The sequence below is a fragment of the Phascolarctos cinereus genome, unplaced genomic scaffold (genome assembly GCF_003287225.1).
Source record: "Phascolarctos cinereus isolate Bilbo 61053 unplaced genomic scaffold, phaCin_HiC Scaffold_1;HRSCAF=81, whole genome shotgun sequence".
NCBI classification, from domain to species: domain Eukaryota; kingdom Metazoa; phylum Chordata; class Mammalia; order Diprotodontia; family Phascolarctidae; genus Phascolarctos; species Phascolarctos cinereus.
Genome location: NW_027555514.1, coordinates 258303393 through 258329791, shown reverse-complemented (window position 1 = coordinate 258329791; position 26399 = coordinate 258303393). Strand labels below are relative to the sequence as shown.

Here is a 26399-nt window from a genome sequence, read left to right as displayed (position 1 = left end):
AGAAGGGATCAGATACCACCAGGCTGGAAACATACAGAGGCAAGAGTTGGCAGTTTACTCTTTAAAAAGCAAGGGCAATTAAGCTAACATGAAGGTACATGATAGTTGAGGGACTTAACCCAAAGGGAAACTGTTGTATTAAAGAAAATTCTAAGAAAATTAAACTAACTGTAAATTGTACAAGAGAGTAAAAAGGAATAGTTACTACCAAACAAACAGCTACAGCTGAATGGCACTAAAAAGAAGGATTCAAGGGCTCCTAAAATTATTTGAGTGAGGAAATCTTCAGCGTACTTTAGGTCCTAAAAACGTGAAACCACTGGCAAAGCCTGGAAGGAATAGGCATGGTTATAGGGAAAGAATTCGAGTAGCTACAGAAAACTGTTAAAAATTCATGAAGAGCAGAGGTTACTTACAAAGAGCTAGACCAAGCTAGGGTCTGAACTTCACAAAGCCAGTAATTTTAAGAGCCAAATTCTCCCACATTGAGTTAATAGAATAAAGCATGTTAAATACTGCGTGAACAAGTGATTAGCAATGCTAATGTTTGTATTAATAGAATTAAGACTACAAAACTGACTACTGGTAATATGTACAAAACATAAAAAATGGTGCTCACTGTTAGGTAGGTGGTTGGCTATCTATAAAATGAAGGACTGAAACCCAGCAAGAAGAAATAAAAAGAGAAATTCCATTCAAAATAACTACAGAATGCATAAAATATATATGTTATTTTTTGGAGGGGGGAGAGGTCCTTTCTACTAAGATACACCCAGGAGCTCAGAGTATAAAAACAGAATTAAGTAATGGGAGAAATAGTAACTGCTAGGCTATGCCAATGTGACAAAGACAATTCTAACTAAATTAACTTATTTATGCCATACCAATCTAATTGCCAAAGGATTTGTTAGGCTAGCAAAAATAACAAGATTCAACTATAGGAACAAAAGATTAAGAATATCAAGGAATATAGGGGGGAAAAAGGTAGGAAAGAAAGAGATCTAGGGGAACCAGATCTCAAACAATATTACAAAACTATTTGCTCCACCTCCTTGGGCATCCTCTGGCCCCCTCTCTAGCTCTGGATCTCCAAGACAGGGCTTGGGCTTGGCTCCCTCTACTGCCCAGCGCACTCCCCCTACCCCCAGGCCTCCCTCAGCAGAACAGAAGGTGCCCTTTGAACAGGTGGTTTCCACCACAATCCTGCCTCTTTGCCCCCACTGCTCCAGCAGGTGGCTTCAACAGCAACCTCCCTGTGAGGAGTAGATAGAAAGCAAACACAGATTCAAGAGAAAATTCTTTGTTTTTTTCCCCTAGGCATGAATGAGAATCTATCCATTACAAAATACAACTAGAGAATTCCACATCTTTTGTGATGGGAAGAGCGAAGTCCCTCTATGGAGGTTCCTATGTAGAGCTGCTGAAATGCCAGCTTCCTGGGGAGGGGACAAAAGCAGAGGGAGCAGACGGGGCTGAGGGGCAGCTGGGGTCAGCCCCGCACCTACTGCTGCCGGTCCCTGAAACCTACAGAAGAGTGGGCCCCTCTGCTGGCTTCAGGACCCAGTGGCCAGCCCTGTGGTGTGAACCGCTGCCTTCCCTCCTGATGGTAAGAGGGAGAAAGGACTGTGATGCCATTGTGGGCATCAGTGCTTGACGGTACCCTGCCCCGGGAAGCTGGGGCTGCAGTGAATTTAACTCTGGGCCTACAGGGAGGCAGCCAGAAATGAAGCCCTTAGCTGTTCTATCTGAGAAAAAAGAACCTCGAACTACATCTCTGTACCAATAGAAACACTTCTATCTCTATACATAATAATCTGAGGTTCAGTGGGCCAAAACATTTGCCTTCCCTCTCCCACACCAGCCTTCACTGCAAAAAGCTCCCCCCAACCCAAACCCTATCCCCATAAACTTAATACCTGCTCCTATGCTAACCAAGCTCAAAAGGAACTAGATTCAGAGGTCAGAGTAAGAGCCTGATGAGCCTCCAATGCCCTGTTTCCCTGTAGAGGCACTTGGGCCATGTGAGGTGCAGCTCAGGGATAAAGGGCAGCTTTGACTCAATGCCTACCCTACAAGAGGCCAGGCAAGGACCCTTCTCCTCAGGCCCCTGGCCAGTCTCCTCCCCACCATAGCCATATCAGCTGGAGCTGATGGTCCCAAAGGAGAGACCACAGCGACTGAGCTTCAGGTCAGGAGGTGGAAGAAGGCATGGCTAAAGTGGAAATGTAGAGTCTCTGGGCCGCCGAGGAAGGCAGGAGAAACCTGGCAGCAGTAGGAGAAGGGAAGGCGCTCTCCCCATGGCCCCTGGCTGCACTCTGAGCCCCCTTCTTTGTCTGCTTTATCTAACCCACGACTAATGTTCTATCTAACAGTACTAACTTCCACTGCAGTGGAAATGAAACCCCAGTGGGTACAAGGGGCCAACTAGCTATGGCTACAACCCATGGTGACGAGCTGTTTCTAAATGCCACTGCAGGTGATCTTGGGTGAAAACTTCCCCCAAATGCCGGTTGTTGGCCTTGTGAGAAGCAAAGGCTCAGCCGGTTGTCTTCTCCATCTCTGAGTGGGCCTGGTGGGGCAAGAGGGCTCCACGGAGGTTTTGTCTCTGTCCCAGAAGGCACAGTGGGCAGAAGAGATTAAGCGGGGGCAGGGAGGAGGAGGTGAGAGAGCTGCTTTGTGGCGGCTGAAGGAGGAAGGGGTGAAGGCAGCAGGCTGGGGCGGGGCTAAGTGGCAGGCTTCCCATGGACCCTGAAGCGGTAAATGCACGTATAGTCAGGGTGACCCCAGTTGCTGAGGATTCGCAGCTCTACCAGCTGGTATGGGGCTGTGTCGTTGCCCTGTGGGGAGAAGAGAGTGGGGTCAGGAAGGCCTGACATCCCTTGGTGCAAGCCCTGCCCCCACAGCCTTTGTGCCCCAGTCTTCCTTCAAAGAGCAGTGGCTCAGTTAAGTCACAAGGTTTTCCCTCAGCTTCCTATCAGATCCAAGGGGTCCTGGCTTCCACTGCAGCCACTGAAAAACCACAGCAGCCCTGTGGCCAGTGATCCTGCCTTCCAGATCACCAGCCTTCCTGGGACACTGGCGGACTGCTGTGGGAGCCTCCCTGCATACCTCCAAGTGGAAGGTCTGAATGGCCTCCCAGCGTTATCGTAGGTGAACTGCCCGAGGGCCACCCCGTCTGCCTGAGAATCTTCATTTAGCCCCTGTACACAAGGAAAAGCAAAGGGAGGGGATGGATGGTCAGATGAATGGATGCCAGGCCTGTGCACAAATAGCATGCTGTTAGCACATGCATCCCAACAATGTAGGGAAGGAAAGGAGTGGGGAGGCTGTGGGGGAGGAGGAAGAGGTGGAGGAGGACAGGCTGGAGGATGCAGTAGCAGCAGGATAAGTTGGGGAGGGGATAGGAGAACCAACAAAAGCCACCATGAGGTTGCCTTCCTTGATCCCCTCATCTGCTAGCATCTCTCTCACGAACTCAATAGACAGAGCCTTTGCCCTCCATGCCCTTGGCCTCCCTCTCAGCTTCTTCCCCTAAGCCTCTGAATGGCTTGGCACAAGCCACTAAGTCGTGTGAGCCTCAAGTTCTTCATCTGTATCTGGATTGGGATCCTAAAGTGTCCCTCTTGCCTCCATTTGTCACCTTCTGCTCTGGCTCCCTCTTTTCTCTCAAATCCTCCTCAGGTGGATGTTCCAATTCTGCCCTGAGTGGTGACTATGTAGGGCATGGTGGTCACCGTCCCAGACCAGCTCCACCATGGCACACGTGGCCAGGGAGGCAACTTGCTGTGGAAAAGGTCCTTGTGGTAGCAGTGTCATCTTGGCTCTCCTGGCTGCTGTCATTGTCCTTTCCTGGTTCCTCTTGAAGAAGAGGGGGAGGAGCAGAAGGGCTGGGCCTGGAGTCAGGAGACCAGCCTCAATGTCACACGTGTCAAATGGGCACACCGTCGCATTCCTCAGCTGGCAATGCTGCTGTGAAGAAACCACTTTCTGCCACTCTAGAAAGGAGAGCTGGGAGGCTCAGGTACTCACCAAGATGACAAAGTCCTTTGGGGCACTGGGGATGTCAGCGGTTGGGGACAGAGCTTTTGGCACGTGCTCCAAGGTGATGGCAGTGAGCTGGATGCGGGCAGACAAGCGCACCACGACGAAGCCCTGGTGGCCCCTGAATGCCCAGCAGTTGCCAGGGTAGACGTCTGGCTGTGGGCACAAGACAAGGCAGGTGAAAGGAGGCAGCAGATGGAACAGGTCCTGGTGGTGGGGCCACTCTGCCTTGGGAGCCCAGCCTCAACAGAGGACGCTGAGACATGGGACATAGAGAGGCAAGCTGGGGGACCTTTGTTCAGCGCTACCTGGAGGATGAGTCTTGGGGACTGGAAATAGCGCCACAAGGGGATGCCAAAAAGAGTGAAATGGCCAGACCACTCCGTCCTCATGCCATAGGTCTGTGACGAGCGGCGGCTGACGATGCTGGCCCCTGAAAGAGCAACAGGGAAAGGAGTGGGGGAGACCTGAGGGCTGGGAGGACCCAGAGATGGCCTGAGGGAGCCCTCAAGGTGAGGGGCGCTGCCTGGCCATCAGCCCTCCTAACTGCCCCGGCCCATAAGGGGCATCTTCATTTGTCAATTCCTCCTGTCTCTTCAAGTCCATCTTGATTTTCCAATCCCTTTTGTCCCAAGCCCTCTGGCTTTCTGCAGGCCACCTACCTGAAGATTCCAGGGCATAATCCACCAGCCCGATGCGATCTGCACTGTACTTTTTCAGTGCCTGCTCTACGATCTGGTGTACTTCTAAAAGACAGGCAAGCACCATTCAGGGGATGGGCCACCTGCAGGGCTGGCCCAGTCCATGCGGGGCCGGGCAAGTGAGCTACCTGGTCTGCCAGGGTTTCCCCCTCCCTCCTGGCAGGCTCCTCTCAGGGCAAACCAGTGACCCCAGCCAGGAAGATAGCGAGTGGGGCAGACCTCACCTCCTTTGTCACCCCGCTGGTCACTCCTTCCTTCACAAGGCTCAGCCTCAAGATGGCAGCAGCTTTGCCCGCACACTTATCCTGCTCCTCTGTCACATACCTCAGGATTCGGTGCTCTAGGTCACGAAGCTGGGCCTGCACTCCCCTAGCTTCAAATGAAGGACCTGCTGAATCCAGCCAGGGACCTTAGACTCCACCTAGAAGCCACCAGACGAAAGAGCTCAGCAAAGCCCTGAGCACCAGCAGAAATGAGGAAGCAAGAGGGCCTGGACAGGGGGCCTGGGTGTCTAGAGTCACTCTGAGTTCTGGGGTCAGCACATGCCAGCTTGGTGTCAGGGAAGGGTTGGTGAACCAAGAGACTGGCATTTCTCCACTGCTTAATAATCTCATTGAACCCTCTAGGGGCTGTTATTCTCCCAGGTAACAGATGAGGAATGTCCTGTCCATATCACAAAGTCCACCCAGTAGGCCTACATGTATGGGAAGCGCCCAGTGGACAGCTTCGAGGGTGGTACCTCCCTTGGCTGACATAGCCCAATTTAGATGGAGAGATGCAGGTGGCCTAAGTCGGGGATGGGAGGACTCACCTCATTGCGCAGGGCCACCATCTTCTCTGGCCCAAGGTGTGATTCTTTCTCCACCTCAGCCTGGCTCTGGCTCAAGGCCACTAGCTCCTGCCTCAGGCCAACCAGCTGGGCCTCTAGGGAACCCATCTGCTTTGGCCTTTTTCCACAAAGCCTTCTTGGGAAGAACTAGCCAATGACAAAAAGAAAGGGCAAGGTCAAGCTGGAGAATAGGCACTGGAGGATGGAGTCAAACAGAGGCCAGGAAATGGAACTGAAGGGGTTCTCCTGAACACAACCATGACTCAGTGCGAAAGGACAGAGTCAGAGGCCTGGCTGAAAGTCTTTGCTGACATCCACTCCCTGCGAGACCCTGGGCACACCATTTCCCTCCCAGGCCTCAGTACCTTCAACTGTTCTCTGAGGTCTGCTTCAGTTTGGATCCATCCTATGCACATGCTCACCCAAGGCTTCTGGCTCCACTGACCACCTCTCCCACGGAATGTCACTTGTGCTCGCTCTGCTCTAGCTTTCGACCCCTCCTTCCCTCCTTTTCTCTTTGCCAGTCATTTGGGGCCTTACCTGTGCCACTCAGATGTCTTGTGCACCACCCCGCTTTCCAGCTCCTGTAAGGAAAAAGAGGACACAATGAGACCGAGGAAAACACCAACCTTTACCCGGAGAATCCTAGAGAGTCAACAAAAGAAATCATTAAAACAATTCTTCAACCAAATTGCAGGATCGAAAAGAAACCCATGAAAACCATCAGCATTTCCATACATCAACTAAGAAAATCCAGCAGAAAGATAGAGAAATTCCATTGAAAACTGTGGTCATACAATACTTGGAGTGTACCTGCTAGACACACACAGGAAATCCAGGAATGCAATTACAAAACATCCTTCACACACAGACAATTCTCATCAATTGGAGACATATTCATTGCTCATGGGTACATCAAGCCAATAAAATGAAAGGGACAAAAGTACCTAAAATTAACTTACTTATTCGTGTCATACCAATCTAACTACCAAGAAAGTCCTTGGGTTGTCAATACCCGCAGGGAATGGCTAAACCAACTGTGGCTTATGGATACAGTGAAATATTCTCATGGTATAAGAAACCACAACTGGGTTTTATATAGATACACAGGACAAGACTTACACGAACTACAGCAAAGTGAAAGAAATGAATGAAGACTACAAGATAAACAAGCACCACAGACAACCATGAGAATGGAATGAATAAGCAACATCCTGAACTAAATGTTGTGAAAAGATTATGTCCGAGCATGGCCCCAGAGATGATCAAGGAGGACATTCTTCCCTTCTCCTAATGCTGGGCTGAAAGTCTACTGGCATGGAATCTGCACAGAAGGCAGGACTCTGGTGCTGAGTTGGTTGGTTTTCCTGAACTCTTTTTTTTCCCATCTGTTTTATTCTTTTGTTTAAGGGATAGCTCTGTGGGAGGGGGAGATGGAGAGGCTATTCTGAGAAATGTGGGTGATAGGAAGCAAAATAAGAAATTACTCTAATAAAGTCACTGAGAAATGTGTGTTTGTGTGTGTATGTGTGTGTGTGTGTGAATGTCTGTGTGTGTGTATGTATTAATGTATGTATAAAGTCTGGTATAAATTCAGGGTTTTTTTTCTGTTATTGTTTGATTTTTTATCTGCCTGCAAGCTCATCATTGCTCAAAATCAAATCACCTGGTGGATAAGCTGCTGCTGGGCAGCCAACATGATCTGCAAATGGCCTTCATGTCTTCCCAGCTTGGTAAAGTGTGCTAGTCTGGGCTGTGCTGGAGAACTGTTGGAGACTCCCGGGTTCCCAGGGTCACCCCACTGTGTGACAAGGTGCTAGGGAAGGCCTCTTGTGGGAGGCAACTGATTTCAACTGAAGTGGGGAAATGATGGGGCTGAGTCTTAGAGAGGCAGACACTGAATTGCCCAATGTCTGAAAGTCAGCAAGTGGCAAAGCTTGAACTTTGATCCTGTCTCCCACACTGGGTTGAGAAGAATGAAATAGATTGTGAGCGGGTTGTCTGCCCATCTTGTGCAAAGCCTTCCTGACACTCAGCTGGACACTCACCTGGAAATATGAGGGGGACTATCCTGATTCCCAACAGTCCTCTCTCCTGCTGCTGCCCTTGGCTGCCCACCAGGAGAGCATAGCACGGTGGAAGGTCTGTAGGCCACCGGGGTAGAAATACCAACCACCTAGAAGATGGGAGGAAAGGCTAATTGAGGCAGAGGCTGAGGTGCCAGAAGGGAAAGAAGTCCAGGGTGAGGACTTCCATCCAGACTGAGTATGGCAGTGTCACATCTATGTGAGCTAGGATCCCAGCCCAAGGAAGGCAGATGGGCTAGGGGCTCCATGATCTGGAAGGCTATGGCTAGAGCCATCTTCACCCAAAGAGTCTTCAGGAAAGGGTTCCCTCTCTCATGATCCTCTCAGAAGTCATGAAATACTTTTGGATGATAGCAAAAATAAGGGATAAGTTTCAGCTGGAGAGAGGACATGGAGACTGAACCCACAAGTGCTGCCTTGTGGTCCCAAGCCTGGTCGACACTTGGCCCTGTCCCTTTTGAATGAGGACCAGAATGCTCTACAGAGAGGCTGACTGCAGACAGCCCCTGGTGACCATCTGCTTGTGGTGTCATCATTCCAGAGCCAGACTTGATGTCATAGTGGTCAAGTGATCCCTGAGTGATGTCATGGCTCCTGTCCAAGAGTGTAGCCCTTTTGGGATCATGTAGGGAGGAACGCCCTCTCTGTTCTCACCAATGACAAAGGGCAAGGCCCTCCAGACCTGGCATTGGCTGTATGTCTAGCTCACATAACAGATTCCTTCCTGACTCAGCTCCTCTACCAATCTCCCAGCCTCAGGTGCCAGGTCAGTGACCACTGAGGGTACAGATAAATCACCTCCCTGTCCCTGACATGCTCAAGGTAGGAAGGATGGCCACCCTGACCTTGAAGCATGCAGCTCTGAAGCCTGCATATGCAAGATGAACAATAAAGGTTTGTTGGATTGGATGGAGAGGAGAAGGACAGACAGCACAGAACTCTTACATTTGAGGCACGAGAGCTTGCTCATATGTGGCCCGGGTCCATTTTCCCAGTTCTTCGGTGCCTTTAGCTCCTTAAAGGATCCTCTTCAAAGCTCTGTCTTCCAAACTTTCCTTTGGCAGCCCTGTCCCCAAGCTTTTGTCCTTCCCACCCTATTGGAGTGGCTACTCTGGGTACTCCTCAAAGCTCACCATAACCCTGAAAACCCACAAGCAACAACATCCCCAAGACAAAGAGGAGCAACTTCTTCCAAGTTCAAAAGCTGCTGGATTTTATCAAGGTGAAGGAGGAGACATTAGCGCCTGCCCTTCCCCACCCCAGGCTCCTGGGAGACCCTCCCTGAGTGGCAAATGAAACAACTAAAACACTCTTCTCCCTCCCACCTCCACCCCCTGCCACTGGGCACCCAAGAAGAGGAGAACTGGGCTTGTATGGACAGTCCTTGGGGTAAAGTGGAAGGAGAAAACTTGGCTTTTTGAAAGGCACTCATGTTGTTATGCCAGGTGACATACTGCCCTTTGACAGGTCCGGTGGAAGATGTCTCCCTGTCAGACCTCCATCACCACTAGGTTCATATGGTGCTCATGAATTAGGCAGTCTTCTTTGGTCTCAGTCCTTACAATGGTTGTCAGTTTGGACTTGGAAGAGCTGCAGGAGGAAGCCCTGCTGAGGCAGGCTGGTCACCATCAGTCCAGCTTGTGGCCCCAAGAATCCAAGGCATGGCTGGGCCACCTGTGGGCCTTCAGGACATATGTGGTCCACTAGGTCCTCCAGCGCGTCTGGAGTTCTCAGAATCAATCCCCTTCAGCAAAGGATTGATGCTGTAAAACTTGCTCAGTCCAAAAGTCACACTGAAGGACCTAGAAGGCCACATGTGGCCTGGAGATCTCCGATTCTCCACCCCTGCTCTAGAGGCTCCTGGACTAAGCCCTGGAGGCAGCCTGGAAACCTGGCCATGCTCCTCCACAGAGAAACTGTAAGCATGGCCTGGAGACCTGGAAGACTTGGCAGAAAATTCTGGATTGGAACCCCAAAAGAAGGAGTGTCCCTAGAAACTCAGGACCCTCAGACTAACAGAGGGGAGCTCACCAGATTCAGTTGTGATCAGAGTCAGGAACTACTGAGGGGAGAGCTCCTAAATGATACTCAGGAAGAGAGTCCCACTTGTAGTCAGAGCCAACCCACTTCCCTGAAAAGAAAAGAGGAATGTGGGCTTATGTGTGCTGCTAAATTTTGAACAACCAGCTCTGGAAGAGGGTAAGGCTCACACAACCTACTTCTCCCACCATCATCTTCAGGGAGACACCCTATGAAGCCCTAATTGGTAGCTGACTCTCAGGAGCAAGTTCCAGCTGGTTCCAGCATACCCCTGGCCCTGACCTGAGTTTATCTTAATATTCGTTGCATAAAAGTCTCAAAAAGCTGAAAAGGAACAGGGCAAAGCCTAAGGGGATATTGACTTCGAGGGCAATGGTGTCTTTTGGAGCAGTGCATCTTACATTCTGACAGGCCCCAGGGAGGCCTCACTGACCTGATTAACAGAAAGAAGTCCTGGAGGGACGCAGCTGTGGACAGGCACTTCCAGGTGTTTCCGAGGCACCACTGGAATGCTCCCAAGAGCCCACCTGTAAAGATCCCAGCAGAGGGATTCAAAGGCCTCATCCTGCAAGCCCATCCTTTCCCAGAGCTAGCCCCCTCCCAGCCGGCCAACTCTACAGCTGGTTCTTGCTACTCTGTTCTTCCATCCTCCCACAGCTCTTCAGCTGTGCTTGGGGATTCTTCCATAATAAGCCCATCTCCCCACACTGTCCTAGAGTTACTCCACCCTGGCCCAGTTTGCCCCTGCATAGGCATGAAGAAGCTCTTCTAAGTACACTGCAGCACCACTCCCCTGGGTACTGTGCCCAACCACTGGCAGAATCCACCTGAAAAGTTTATTGCCAACCAGCTAAAAATGCCAAGTTTGGAGGCACAATTATTGAAGGTGGATGCAGAGCCAGGCTGGTGGATTAGGGACGACCTGCAGAGAAGGGAAAAAATGAGGATCCACCCAGAAGGTGAGACAACCATGTTTGGGATCTTGAGCCCCGCCTTCGGCCTCCAAACCAGAGACTGCAAAGTTCTCTCTTCCTGTTATATGAGAGATACCAGCTCCACCCCCAGCTTTGAGGCACCCTTTAAAGTAAATGCCGCAATGCCAGGGGAATGGGGCTCCAGGGCAGAAGAAGTGATGCCTACCTGCACCATCATCCTCGGAGAAGCCCCCTGAGGATGACCCGGGGATGTTACAGGTCCAAAGGGCCAGGTGAGGGGCTGGTAAGAGGGCTAGTGAGATGCCTGTGACCCAACCAGACTTCCTCCTCACATTCCTAAGGGGCAGCAAGTATGAAGAGCAAAGACATGAGGGTGAAAAAGAAGAAGGGTGAGAAAGAAAGGGAAGGGGAAAGGCCTGGAGGGAATGAGACTGCTGGAGACTTCGAGGATGAAAAGAAATGATAGCCAAAGCCCTCTTTTGCAGTTCTTATTCCTTAAAGACATGAATGATTTTTCATGAGCGATGCAGGATCGAATAAAGCCCCAGCTACCATGGGCCACTAAGGTCTTCTTTCCAAATGAAACCACCACGATGAGGTATGAGAGGAGCTTAGAGTCAGTTGAAAATGTGTCCTAACCCACAGGCCCTTCACCCACCTGGCTTCACCCTAAGAAGCATGGGCCTTTGGGCCAGGGAGAAGAGTTTCTATGGCTTAGAGGGGTTCTTCCCTGCCCAGCTTCAGGCCTCAGAGTTTCCAGGCTTCTCCATGCTCAAAGTTGCTCCTCCCCAGTTCCTGTTCTCAGAAGGAGAAGGCAGCAGCAGCCAAAAGTTGGGGTCAAAGGGGGAAAGGAAATTCTCTTGTTTGTGGGGAAAGCAAGCAGTAGAGTAATGGCTCCACCCAAAATGGGGGCAGGAAAGAAATGTGTACATGGCAGCAGCCAAGGCCCTTGGCTGCCCTGGGCAGTTGTGATGGAGAAGGCAGCTTAGTCTCCTCTGGCTCCTCTTACCTGAGAGGACCCTCCCTGCAGTTGGTGTGCTGTCCAGCCACCTGGGAACTCCCTCTGCTGCTGCTGCTGCTGGGGCTGCTCCCCTCATTAACATGTGCCTGGCAACACAGGCACAGGTGCTCACTGGGCCAAGACATCCTCCAAGCCTTTGAGTTGAGTAATTCTAGAAATTCCAGAAAGAAAGAAAGAGAACCAGTGCTTACTGACTGAGTCATTTGACTTTATATTCTGGGAGACCCTCAGAAGGAACTGATGCTGGGCACCTTGAAAGGAAGGGACCACATTCCCTAGACTTCTTCCTCCAAAACAAAAGATGGGCTCGCAGCTTCTCTCCCTAAGTGTTTCTGAAGCATCTCCCAGGCACATTGATGACGGCTGCCTATCAGCCTCATGGCCTGCATTCAGCCCTTACTCAGCCTGGCCACTGCATCTACTCTTGATAGGATCCTGCAGTAGCCTTCCCTGCTGAAGCAGAGACTCCACTCTCTGCTAACTCCTTTCTGGATCTCCTCCTTAGAGCATCTTTATCCAATCTGAGCTGACACTGGCCTTATATTTGTTCTCAGGTTGCTTCACAAACACCACTTTCTCTTCTCCCCATAGATGGTAAGCTTGAGGGAAAGGACTGCCTTCACTTCCAAAGTCTTTGTCTTCCCCCACCACCCAAAACCCTGTTCTGGTGGGTGGAAGGGGTCACATGTACTGGGCCAAGCTAACCAGCTGATTCTAGCCCTGACCCTTAGGTAATTCGCTTCATGAGAAACAGTCCTAGCCCTCTGAAGACTTTTTTTTCTTTTCATTTCATAGTCACAGCTCTTAAGGAATATCATACTCATACTACAAATGAGTCCATGTTGACAAGTTGTCTCAGCCTCCAAGGCAGGCTCTGGGCTTTCCCATCTGCCTGCTCATGAGCTCCAACCTCAATGCCTCCTCAGGGATTTCTGAATTATCCAGCCCTGTGCAACTCCATGTTGGAGGGTTTTTTTTTTTTGTTTGTTTGTTTGTTTTGGGATAGGAAGATCCAATAGGTGGAAAACTAGGCTTGGCATTGGGGGACTCAATTCAGTCAGGGGCATCCCTGTACCTGGGGATTGGGGGGCGGAGTTAGGGAGTGGAGGAGAGTTAGATGTGCCTTGGTACAGGGGCTGTACAGACAAAAGAAGGGGCAGACACTGTGTCCCGGCACACATGAGTGAACCGTTGTCTTCACTCAGGGCTCCAGACACTCCATGTCCCCACACCTCCTCTGGGGCCCCGGTCCTGGCATGGCGAGACCCGCCCCCGTAACTGCAGAGACTGTTTCCTCTCTGACCTGGCCGCCCCTTCCATGTCCAAGTCCCCCTCCGAGTCCTTTAGTGGGGACCCGGATAACACGAAAGGGAACTCGTGGGAAAAGCGGGGTACGGGCCAGAGGGGCCGCGAGGGGAGAGCGGGAGTGAGCAGGGGTGGGCCCAGCCAGGCCTTCATCCAGGGAGGATCATCCTTGACCTGGGTCTAACCCACATTAAAGGGTTGGCTAGAGGGCAGCTGGACTCTGGTACTGGCAGGATGAGCCTGTCAAGCCCGGGCATAGGTGGGTAATGAGCCCCATTCTTGCCACAGAAGAGGGGCATCTGAGGCCAGGGCACGAAGCGAGTTAACCTGTGCACAGGAATCTTGCCACTTCTCTCTCTTCCCAAGCATACACAAGTTTGCGCTTGCGCACATGCACATGCACACGCACACGCACACGCGCACGCGCACACAGAGGCCCACGCTCTCTCACGCACACAGGCACTCATAAGACTAGGCAAATCAGCTAGACTTTGTCCCAGAGGAAGGTGAAATGTATGAGATTCCTTGGAATTGGAACTTGAGCCCAGGGCCTGGTCAACTCGATTTTCGGTTGGTTTGTTTGAGAGGGACATGAAGCAGTGGATCAAACAGGCCTGGCGCTGAGGGACTCCACTCAGTCATGGACCCCGCTGTTCCTGGGGATTTTGCGAGGAGAGGTTAGGGCATGGCGCAGAGGCAGGGATGCAAAGCGGGTAACTCTGGGGGAGGGGGCCAGATATGCCCTCGCACAGAGGAGGGCACGGGGCTTCAGAACCTCCACCTCTCTAACACCTTTTCTCCCGGCCACACCATGCCAGGAAGTGGCCCTCCGGGGTTCCTGCTGAGAACGCTGTGTCCGTCCCCGGACCGCCCGGGTCTGCACCAGCTTCCGCGTCCTTTGATGGCTACAAGGGTAACGTTGGCGGAACGCTGGCGCGCGCCAGAGACACTGGGACGACAGAGAGGGCGCGAGCTCCAGCTGTGGACACCCAGCCTTTGATTCTGGGAGGATCATCGTTGGCCCGAGGCTTCCCCAATTTAGAATCTGGGCTCTGGCATTGGGAGTTTGAGACCGGGCATAAAATGGGTAATGAGCCCCATTCTGGCCCGACAAGAGGCCCATATGGGGCCAGAGAACTGGGAGGGTCAGCGCTGTGCACTGGACTGTGGCCTGCCCTCCCTCCCCCCAAAACACAGATGGGTACACACACGGGCGCGTGCACTCACAAACACAGGCCCCCGAACCAGTAGGGAAAAGAAGTGGATTTTGTCCGAGAGGGCGGTGGAAAGGCATCCCATGGCATTCAGAAACGCGCCCAGGCCTGGGAAATTCGATTTTGGGGTTGTTTGTGGGAAAGGGAGATGAAGCAGAGGGTAAAAACAGCCTGGCATTGAAGAACTGCACACAGTCACAGGCACTGCGGTTCCTGGTGATTTGGGGGGCAAAGGTTAGGGGAAGGAACAGAGGAAACTGCACCCAGGGGCAAGTCTTTAGAGTGTAGATGAGCCCTGACAAAGAGGGTGGGCAGGGAAGAGAAGGAGCTGACACTGGTCCCTGGCACAGAGGAGGGCACGGATCTCCAGACCCTCCACCTCTCTAACACCTTTTATCTGGGCCACACTGTGCCAGGGCATGTCTCTATGGAGTACCTGCCGAGACCTCTATGACCATCTTCCGACCGCACCTTCCTCGTGTCTGCATCCTTTGGTGCCTACTGGAGTAATGCCTGAAGAACGCTGGGTGCCGGCTAGAGGGACTGTGAGGAAAAAGTGGGCGCAATCTCGCACTAGGGGCAGCCAGGCTTTCATTCTGGGAGGATCATCCTTGGCCTGGGGCTGCCCCAATTGAGAGAGTTTCCTAGAGGGCAGCTGGCATTGAGATGATGAGAGCGGCCAAAACGTGGCTTAAAGTGGGTAATGAGCCCCATTCAAGCCAGCCAAAAGGGGCATATGGGGCCATGGGACTGGGAGGGTCATCACTGGGCACGGGACTGGGGCCAGCTCTCCCTCCCACTAAACACAACAGGTACATACACACATGTACACACACAGAGAGAGAAAGATAGACTGACACCACTAGGAAAAGCAGCCCGACTTAGTCCCAGGAGGAGGTGGAAAGGAATGCCAGGCCTTGGCATTGGGAAGCAAACCCTGACCTTTGAAACTCGATTTTGGGTTGTTTAGAAGAGGGGGATATGAAGCAGGGGCACAAATAGGCCAGGCACTGAAGGACAACTCAGTCATGGACTTGCCTGTATATTAGGATTTGGGGCAGAGAGGCCAGGGGATGGAGTAGAGACACCTGTGCCTGGGGCTGACTCTGGGAGGTGGGCAGTTGTGCCATGGGACAGAGGGTTGTGAGACAAGCAGAGGGGCAGACACTATGGCCTGGCATAGAGGAGGGCACCATCCCTGCTCCCAGCTTTACAGATCTTTCACCTCCCTAATACCTCCCCTGGCAGGGCCCTGGTCTGGTGGGGCCTGCACAGGAACCTAAAGAGACAGCTAAATCTCTCCCTAGAAAGCTGGATCTACATCTGCAGGATTCTGGAGAATTCCCTGCTTTTCCTTTCACTCTGGCAAAGAGGTGGGGCCTTCAGCTTGCTCTGAATCATGTTTATGAAATCCCCTGTGGCTAGGGGCCATCCCCCCATATGGGTGGAGCAGCCCTCTAGACCCAGCAGCCCTTCCATCCTGCCCAGCCTGCCCCTGTTGTGGCTGCTACTGGAGCTGACTTGGAGCTCATTCCAAGGGTGGGGATGTCCACAGCCCATTGAAACTCTGGCTGCTGAGGGAGGGAGTGGGAATGGCCCTCCAGTATTCAGGAGGGCCTTCTGTTCCTCAGAGATGCCCAGAGGGTCAAGGCCAACTGATATATTATTATTATTATTATTATTATTATTATTTTAATTTATTTGTTTAAAAACTTTGAGTTTCAAAGTCTCCCTTTCAGCTTCCCCATCCCCACCCCCTCATTGAGAAGGCAAGCAATTCCATATAGCTTACATATTTGTAGCCATGCAAAACATAGCCGTAACCCTCATGTTGTGAAAGAAAACATAGGCAAAAAGACTGAAGAAAAATAAAGTGGAAAAAAAATAGTTCCTTCAGTTTCTATGCAGACACCATCATTTCTCACTCTGGCATGTTTTGCCCTAAGTCCTTCAGAGTTGTCATAGATCCTTCCCTGCAGTGCTGTGAAGAGCTAAAGCATGTCCAGCTGATCATCTTACAATATTTCTGTTATTTTGTGCCCAGTACACTTCACTTTGCATGAACCCTTGTAAGTCCTTCCAGGTTTTTTGGAGAGTGTCATATTCATCCTTTCTTAAAGTATCTATATGTTAGAGGAATGAGGTCTTTATCAGAGAAACTTGGTTCAAAATTTTTTTTTTCACATTTGCTTTTGCTGCCTGTATTTCCCTCCATCCTTTTCCCCTACCCCCATTTCTTCTATTCTCTCTCTCCTTTCACCCTGTCCCTCTTCAAAAGTGTTTTGCTTCTGATGACCCCTTACCCCAATTTGCCTTCCCTTCTATAATCCAGCTTCTCTTATCCCCTTCCCCTTCTATTTTCCTGTAGGGTAACATTCATTTCTATACCTCTTGCCTGTGTATCTTATTTTCCAGTTACATGTAAAAACAATTTTAACATGTCTTTTTAAACCTTTAAGTTCCAAATTTTCTCCCTTCCTCATTCCCCACCCACCCTCAGTGAGAAGAGAAGCAATTCAATATAGTTTCTACATCTGTCATCCTGTCAAACCTTCCATAATGTTGATGTAGTGAAAGACTGAAATCTTTCCCTCCATCCTATCCCACTCCCCCATTTATTATGTTCTCTCCTTTCACCCTGTCCTTCCTCAAAAGTGTTTGCTTTTGACTACCCTCTTCCCAATCTGGCCTCCCTTCTATCACCCTCCCTCTTATCCCCTTATCCCCTGCTTTCTTGTAGGATAATAAAGATTTCCATACCCAATTGAGATTGTATGTTCTTCCCTTCTCAAGCCAATTCCAATGAGAGTAAGGTTCACTCGCTCCCTCTCACCTCTCCTACCTTCCCCTCCACTCTAAAAGCTTTTTCTTGCCTCTTTTATAAAAGATAATTTATCCAGTGCAACTCTCCCTTTCTCCTTCTCCCAACACATTCCTGTCTTATCCCTTCACTTTTTATTTTAGATATCACTTCATATTCAACTCACCCTTTGTTCTCTATTTTTCCTCCAACTACACGAATCATGAGAAAGGTCTCATGAGTTACAAATATCATCTTTCCATATTTCCATTTCAGAAAATAGAAGGATTGCTCACAGGTTTTTAGCTCTTCTGCCTTTCCACCTCAATACCCTTTTTTTGTTTGTTTGTTTGTTTAAGTGAATTTTATATTAGACTCAAACACCAGCACACAAATTAAGAATAGAGAACAAAATACATATCACAAACTCAAATATTGGAGCTTAACTACAAAATAAGGAAGAAAAAAAAAAGCATGTCATGTGTATAGCAGAATATAAGAGAGGATTCAAAATAGGTAACAATAAATTTTCATTTCAAGAAATCCTATATGATAAATGATACAATTTGTGTCGAGAACTGTCCATCTTTTATTGGCTTCCTCTTAAGTTTTATTTTATTCTCTGACCTGCACTTTTTAAACTTTGTTCTTTTCTTTCCCCCACCACCAAACCCCACACTCCTTGAAGGCTACAATGGAGTGTAAATATATTTCTCTATTGCTATAGATATATACATGGACATATATAAAAATATAAACTTACATATACAGACATGTACTTTCCAAAATTCAATTCTTTATCTTTGTGCATATCTCTTGTTGCCTGTCCTTCTTGACTCCTCTACTTCTGCCCACTACCTTGTCCTTCCATTACTTACCCTACACTTCAGCAAGTATCACTCCCCTATCCTCCTCTTCCCGTAAATCTAAACACCCTTCTATAGCCCCTTATAACCTATTCCCTCATCCTGTCCTCTAGAGATCCCTTCCTTTTCCTCTCCACCCTCCCTATCGCCTTAGTGTTTTATTTCTTTTAAAGTTAGAAGAATTTTATACTCTTCTAAATATTTCAGTGTTGTTCCCTCTTCAACCCATTCCTCATGAAAGTACCTTAACAAAACTACCAGCCTTCCTCCTCCACTACTGGCTCCAGAGAAAAAGTGAAAAGAAAGTGAGGCTGGTGACTTTGCAAAGCCCTCCCCACTTAAACCCAATTCATTGGCAAGTAACTGCATCACCTTCCTGATGTCATGGTCCTCCTTAAGAATAAAGCGCAAATAGCAACAACAGCAGGAAAAATATGTGTACTTTTTTTTTCTGTTCTTCGGTTATCTTTGCTTTTCCCATTCTTCTCTTGTATGCATTTCCATCTCTCTATACCTACCTGACTTTTCAGAAAGTTTCCCTCTACCCTGTGTTCCACAGTTGTCTGTGTTGGTGTCTTATCTCCAGCCTGCTTACTTCATTAGACTATAAACTTCAGGGGGCAATGACCTATGTCTTATCTGTACTGTATGTTCTCCAGCACCTAGAGTATTTCCTTGTCACATGGCAGGCACTGGACAAAAGTTTGTTGACTTTTGTTGACTTGCAGACATGAATGAGAATTGTGTCTGCCATCTTTGGAAGTGTACAAGTGGAGTCTTGATGTCTGCTCTTCAAGGATGTTATAAAGGGAGTTCCTCTTTAGAAACAAAGTGAACCAGAGGGCCTCTGAAGGCTCCTGCAGTTCTGAGAGTCTGTGATTCTCTATATAAGGAGGCTTTTTCTGGGCGTTCCCAGATCACCTTAAATGGGCTTCCTGCACCAGTGGCTGCTTGTAGTATGGTATATTATCCTCTCCTGCTCACTCATGCTGCATTCAGAGGGTGAAAGGCACAGTTAACCACAACTTAGTGACCATGAACTGAAGCAGTTAGAGGGGAAGGATTTCCTTCTCCTGGTCTCCCCCTTTGACCTCCCCTCAGAGATATGAGCCTGGAGCTTTTTTTTCTATTCTATTCCATCTATTCTTCTTAGTTTTAGGTGCTGGAGGTGCTCCCCACTGCACATGAGAGTTCAAGCCGTAGTGACCTTGGAGCTGAGATTCCAGAAGGGATGTTGCAGGGTGCTTGGTAGGGAATCTCATAGAAATTGGGTTATCTGGGACTGGAGCCTGGTTGGTGGGGTGGGTCCTGTACTTGGAACTTGGTCTAGGCTCTACAGGAATTAAGCAAAAATAAATTCCTACTCTCTCTAGAATACGAGGTGCTATGGGGTGGGGGAGGGGAGGATTCTGCCTTCTATGTGTTTGGGGAGTTAGTTTGCAACTTTGTGATTATACCATTTTCTAGTACAATTCCTCTGAAAGGTCTAATTTGTCAGTTAGGGGCTAAATGTAAGAAAAAAGTAAATTCAAAAGTAAAATTTTGTATTTGGCTACAATTGTGATTTTCATCCTTTCATATGGGCTTCTATAGGATATTAAAATATTGGCTGTTTTGAGAACTTACTGAATGGTACTGGAGAAATGTCAGAACTAGATTTTGGGTAGGATATCACCAAATCCATTTTGTTCCATATTTGATATTCTTGTTAGTATGACTGCTGAATGAACCAACTGCAACAGCTGGTTCCCTTCAGTGTCTTCTTTGCTTCCCTAAATGATACAAAAAGGCTAAATGCTTCCTAAAAAGGGAGGACTTAAGTAGTGTCTGGACTACTTCTCTGCCTTATCTGGCCTGACAGGTAGCTCCCTTTAGTTTAGTGAAACTAGCTATCCTGAGGATATCAGATATCCTGAGGATAGGAACACAGTGGGCCCTACAATCTGGAAAATTGTCACAAAACTTTTTGGCCCTGCTTTCCTAAGAGAGAAGAAATCCAAATTTTGTCTTTTCTTTTTATGGGGTATTTACCAAGCCATTTTGATGATTCCTGCTTTGTAATATAATTTGAGAATTAGTATGGCTAGGCCACCTTCCCTTGCATTTCTTTTCATTAATTCCCATGGTATTTAGGACCTTTTGTTCTTCCAGATGAATTTTGTTATTATTTTTTCTGCCTCTATAAAAGTTTTTGGCAGTTTGATTGGTATGTCAATGAATAAGTAAATTGATTCAGTTAGAATCATCACTTTTGTTATATTAGCTTGCCCTATGCCTGAGCAACAGATATTTTTCCAATTATTTAGATATGACTTTGTTTGAGTCAAAAGTATTTGTAATTGTGTTCATATAGTTCCTGGGTTTGTCTTGGGAGGTAGATTCCCTAATATTTTACATTGCCTACAGTAACTTTAAATGGAATTTCTCTTTCTGTTTCTTGCTGTTGGGATTTGTTAGTAAAATATGGGACTGCTGAGGATTTATGTGGGTTTATTTTATGTCCTGAAACTGTGCTAAAGTTATTTATGATGATGATAGTTTTTTCTTTACTTGATTCTCTAAGAGATTCTCTTGAATCTCTTAGAATTCTCTACGATTCTTTATGTATATCATCATATCATCTGCAAACAGTGACAACTTTGTTTCTTCTTAGTTTTCCTTAGAGTGAACCAGCTCTGCTACTTGGTCACAGTGTATTGCCCTCGTGATAAGCTGCTGTATTCTCTTTCCTAATGTTTTATTTAAAATTTTTTCATCTGTATTCATCAGGGAAATTGGCCTATAACTTTCTTTCTCTGGTTTGGTTCTTCCCTGTTTAGGTATCAAAATCATATATGTAATGTAAAAAGAATTTGTTAGCACACCTTCATTGTCTATTTCCCCAAATAGTTCATATTGTATTGGAATTAATTATTATTTAAATGTTTAATAGATTCAGTTGTAAATCCATCTGGCTGTAAAGATTTTTTCTTAAGGAGTTCATTAATGGTCTGTTTAATTTGTTTTTCAGAAATGGTTTTTCTTTGAAGTGTTTTCAAGTATTTTATTTTCTCTTCTGTTAATCTGGGCAATCTACAATTTTGTAAATATTCATCCATTTCATTAAGATTGTCAAATTTACTGCCAAACAATTGGGCAACTTGCTTTAATTTCCTCTTCATTGCTGGCGAATTCTCCTTCTTCATTTTTGATACTGGTAGTTTGATTAAGATTTATGTATTTTTTTGTTTTTTTCATAAAACCAGATTTCAGTTTTATGTATTACTTCAATAGTTTTCTTACTTTCAATTTGATTAGTCTCTACATTAATTTTTAGAATTTCTAAATTGTTATTCAGTCAGAGGAAAGGCTGCAGGAGAATATATTGTGCTACAGCTGAAGTAAACAGCAAGGGCAGCAATCCCGACCTCAGATAAATCAAAAGCAAAAATACATATTATGTATAAAGAATGTACATTTTAAATGAAATAGATGAATATTTTTTTAAAAATACAATGGATTAAAAGAAAAAAAGAAGAGAAATTACACAATATTATATCAGTACAAGAAAATGGATGGGGTATAAAGAAAAAAAAACCTCTAGGACCAGATGGCTTTATTTCTTATTTTGAAAATTTTATTTTTAAATTAATTTCCAAACATTCTACTTTCTTAAAGCCTATCCCTCATTGACTAGGCAAGTCATATGCTACCCATTATATATGCAAAGTCATGCAAAACACATTTCCACAGCAGCTATATTTTGAAAAATAAAAACAAGAAAAATAAAAGAGAAAAAATACACAGATAGTCCTTGCTTTAGTAAATGGACCACAGAAGTATACTTTAAGAGATTTTTAAGTAATGTGAATTTCTCCACTGACATGGGGGAGGGAAGGAGATAAATGGGAAAGGGGCCTCCCATCTGTGAAAGGAGGGGACTGGCACATGGTTCAAGGACACTTGGGGGTTTGGGGCAGCAAAGCAAGAACAGGAGGGCCTGGGGTCAGCCATGTGGAGGCCTGAACCAAGAGGAAGAACACATGGGGCAAACAGGCAGAGCAGGGTGAAGGCTCTCTTTCAGAGGTAGTGACAGTTGTCTCTATGTTCCTCTATTCTTCTGCCTTTACTTGACTGGGTTTTATTGAGCACTTGGAGGTGAGAGAGAGAGAGAGAGAGAGAGAGAGAGAGAGGAGAGAGAGAGAGAGAGAGAGAGAGAGAGAGAGAGAGAGAGAGAGAGAGAGAGAGAGAGAAAACAAAGTACTTTACAGTGAAGTTAATGTGTGTGGGTTTTTTAATGTAAATGTCTTTCAGAACTCTTATGTATGTAAAGTGTAATTTGTGTAATGTGAATATATGCAAAGTGAGAGCTGTCTGTACTTCAGTCTTCTTTTGAGTTGATCACTTTTCTATCTAGAAGGGGATAGCAATTTATTTCATGAGCCTTGATCAGAGTTACTCACTCTTTCACAGTTGATTATCTCTACAATATTGTTGTTACTGTGTGGATTGTTCTCCTGGTTGTGCTGACTTCACTTTGCATTGGTTCATCTAAGTCTTCCCATGTTTGTGACCATTTAGGGAAAACAAGTTAATTCTAGAAAACATTCAAAGAATAACGCATTCTAATACCATTCAAATTGGTTGGCAAAATATAGAAAGAAGGCATGCTTCAAAATTTCTCTCATGGAACACAGGTGATCCTGACAACCTCAACTAGAGAGATTAATCAGAGAAAGAAAACTAAGAAAAACTATCTCTAAAGAATAATCAATGAAAACTATTGAATAACATACTCACAAAGACGTTCCAGCAATATATTTAAGAAATTTCCCAATAGGAACACATTGGATTTTTATCAGGAATACAAGAGTGGTTCACTATTTCAAAAACCATCAGTTTGATAGATCATATTAATACCAAAAGCAATACGAATTAGATGATTACATCAATAGAAGCACAATAATTTTTTGATAAAGTATAACTCTCATGTTACAAATACTGTAAAGCATACAAACAAATGGAGAGTTCTTTAATATAGTAAACATTATCTTTCCAAACCCAAATACTAGCATAATCTGTACTGAAGAAATACAAGAGACCTTTCCAAGAAGGTAGGGGGAAAGAAAGGGTGTCTGCTGCCACAGGTATTATTTAATGTAGCTAGAAATACTGGGTATAACAATAAGAAACAAAAAAAAAGCATTGTTGATAATATACCTAAGCAAAGGGGAAACAACTTTAGAGCTATTGATAAATTCTATTCTGTTTTGTGTTTTCTTCCATCATTTTTCAACCATGTCTGATTCTTCTTAAACCCATTTGGGGTTTTCTATGCAAAGATACTGGAGTCATTTTCCATTTCCTTCTCCAGCTTATTTTACAGATGAGGAAACTGAGGCAAACAAGGTTAAGTGACTTTCCTTTAGATATGTTCTATCTAGAGAACCCTAGAGATTCAGCTACTATTTATTGAAACAATAAGTAGGATATACAACCCATTTCCTAAAACCACGAACCTCTTTGTGTATTACTAATAAAAGCCTGCAAGAAGAGAAGTTAGAAAAAGCAATTCCATTAAAAGTAGCTACTGAATGAGGACTGAGGGGACCTCCATGGGGATTTTGTGAGGCAGCTTTCAAATTTACAGAATGATATGCAAGGAGGGGACCAAGTATTCATTTCACAGCATTTGCAGGTAGTCTGTGACTATTGTTTGCTTGTTGAGTGGTGAAGGAAAGCCTTTTGATGGGCTGCTGAGCTGGAATGAAGTGTGAATGCCAAAGGCACTCACTGGCCAAACTGCTGTTTTATTTTTTGCTAATAGTTGATGGAATGACTTCTGTGAGAGTCTAAGAAAGCTTTAATCCTCCTGATCCTTTTTAGGGAGTGAAAGGAGGCTGGGGCTATGAACTGAGGAGTATGGAGTAATCTGTGATATAGGGCAGAGGGGTTTGTACCTGGTTTCTGGGTGGGACCTTGTTTTGGAAGGCCTTTTTTGCTGCCGTTACTTTTCCTAGTTGTCCTCCATTCTCAAAGAGGACCGTTCCATGAGAAAGGTGATATAATGACATGGAAGTGAATTGGAGAGAAGGTTATGCAAAGTCACCAGGCTCACTTTCACCTTCAGAGCCATCTGAGTCCAGTGACCAGATACAGATCAAGATAGCTGGAGATGTCTAAGGATGCACTGTGGATCCTTGGCCTGTTCAAGCTAATGTCCTCCAGAGGTCTCATTTTGACTGAGGCCCTTAACAACATATCTGAGAGGGGAAGACTCTCAGGGTTTCTGTCCAAATCAGAAAATAAAAACAATTACCATTTACATTTGTTCTCAACCAATCAGGGCTCAAACCATGACCAAGTAAGGCTTGCTCTGGGAGTTATTATTGTCCAATCAATGAGATCTAGAGTGATTTGGCATTAAGGCTGGTCTTTAATAGAAAAGGAGAAAAAAAAAGTTTCAGAGATTAAAAACTTACATTTCCTTTGAGCATAACACTGACAAGTAAGAGTGTGATACTCTATGTGGACAGAGGGAATGAAAGAAAGAAAGCAAGAAAGAAACAATGAAAGACAGCTCTGTTGCCCAGCTAGCCAGTATTCTTATAAATTTGACTTAATTCTCTATGTATTTTAGAAATGAGGCCCTTAGCAGACACAGATTGCAAAAATTCTTTCCCAAATTTCTGCTTCCATCCTAAGCTTGGTTGAATTTGCTTTGTTTATGCAAAAACTTTTCAATTTAATGTAATCAAAATTATCCATTTTGCATTTCATAATGTTCTCTATCTCCCATTTGTTCATGAATTCTTCTGTGCTCCCTAAATCTGATAGGTAAAGTATTCCTTGCTCTCCCAGTTTGCTTATAGTATCCACCTTTATATCTAAATCATGAACCAATTGTGACTTTATTTCGGTATATGGTGTGAAATTGTGGTCTATGCCTGTTTCCTGCCATACTTTCTCCACTTTTCCCAGCAGTATTTGTCAAATAGTGAGTTCTTATTCCAGAACCTGGAGTCTTTGGGTTTCTTAAACAGTAAATTACTACAGTCATTGATTACTGTGTCTTGCATACCTAACCTATTCCACTGATCCACCACTCTGTTTCTTAGCCAGTATCAACTATTTTTAAAGATTACTGCTTTACAATACAATTTAAGATCTGGTATGCCTAGGCCACCTTCCCCTGCATTTCTTTTCATTAGTTCCCTTGATATTCTGGACCTTTTGTTATTCCAAATGTATCTTGTGACAATTTTTTCTAGCTGCATAAAATAATTTTCTGGTAGTATGATTGGTATGGCACTGAATAAGAAAATTAGCTTAGGTAGAATTGTCACTTTTGTTGTATTAGTTCGGCCTACCCATGAGCAACTGCTGTTTTTTAAAGTGCAATATAAATGCTAACTATTATTGTTATATCAGATCACACGATCACCCACATGTTTATGGCACTTTAATCAAATTTTACCAAGTAATGTCCTATTTATGATCCTGGATCTTTTGGTGGAAGTTCAGACAATTCTTTGGACTGTACTCTAAGGCCTTGTTTACTCTCTTCAGAGGCAAGAGAAGCAGTAGGAGGTCCTGTGATAGTTCTGACCCTATCAGTAGCAGGTAGAAGATAATGGGGGTTTCTGTTTCTCTGGACTTCAGTTTCCTCATCTTCGAAATAAGGGGATTGGAACAGATTTATCCTAATGAGCCGTCTGGCTTTGGAACTTAGGAGTCTCTTTTTACATTCTGGTTCAGAATTGAGCTAAAGGAAGTTGAATGTCCCAGAGGATTGTTAGAGAGAGAGAGAGACCTCATTTACCATTTGCTATCGGTAGTTCACAAAGCATGGAATTGAATGTTAATTGTAACCTGGGGACCTGAGAAGAAGTCATGGGAAGTTGCTTTCTACCTGTAGGGGCTAATTGTATCAGAGATGTTGAGAACACACAGATCCCTTCAGAGATGCTGTGGCTCTGGGGTGGTACCTTTTCATCTATTGGATCCAGTCAGTCAGCCAAGTGTCAAGAAGCATTTATTTGACATCATGTGCTGGGCACTGTCTTAAGTGCTATGGTTGCACTGAAAGATAGAAACTCAGACCTTGCTCAAGCAACTCATGTTCTACACGTAGAACGTGAAAATAACTCTACGTGCAAGAGACATGCAGTACAAATGGACAGTAATACCAGAGGGAAGGCAGGGGGAGGGAGGAAGGGTGGGAAAGTTCTACAGAAGGTGGGGTTTGAACCGTCTTGAAAGAGTGCAGAGAAACCTAGAGGCAGAGGTGAAGAGGGTTGGCATTTCAGGTAAAAGGGATGGCTAGTGGTAAGGCTAGATCGATGATATGACTGTGTAGAGGTCAGGTGGAGATTCAGAAACTGTTGAGTTGAGGTACTGGAGGGAGTAACTCTCTCTCTCTCTCTCTCTCTCTCTCTCTCTCTCTCTCTCTATATATATATATATATATATATATATATATATGCATATATATATATATATATATATATATATATTATATATATATATGTATATATATGTATATAATGTTGAAGTCCCCTGGTATGAGGGCAGAATTAGG

At 46.1% G+C, this 26399-nt stretch overlaps 1 protein-coding gene and 1 pseudogene across 1 annotated transcript in view; both read right to left on the bottom strand.

The window, feature by feature from the left end:
* LOC110203727 (plasma membrane calcium-transporting ATPase 1-like) overlaps window positions 1-2445 on the bottom strand; it is a 46485-nt gene extending 44040 nt beyond the window's left edge. The window contains exon 1 of the mRNA XM_078150400.1: window positions 2442-2445. Within this exon, the coding sequence (XP_078006526.1) occupies window positions 2442-2445 (4 nt within the window). The remainder of the gene's footprint in view (window positions 1-2441) is intronic.
* On the bottom strand, window positions 1662-11823 carry LOC110203726 (SUN domain-containing protein 2-like; annotated as a pseudogene).
* Between the last annotated feature and the right edge of the window lie 14576 nt (window positions 11824-26399).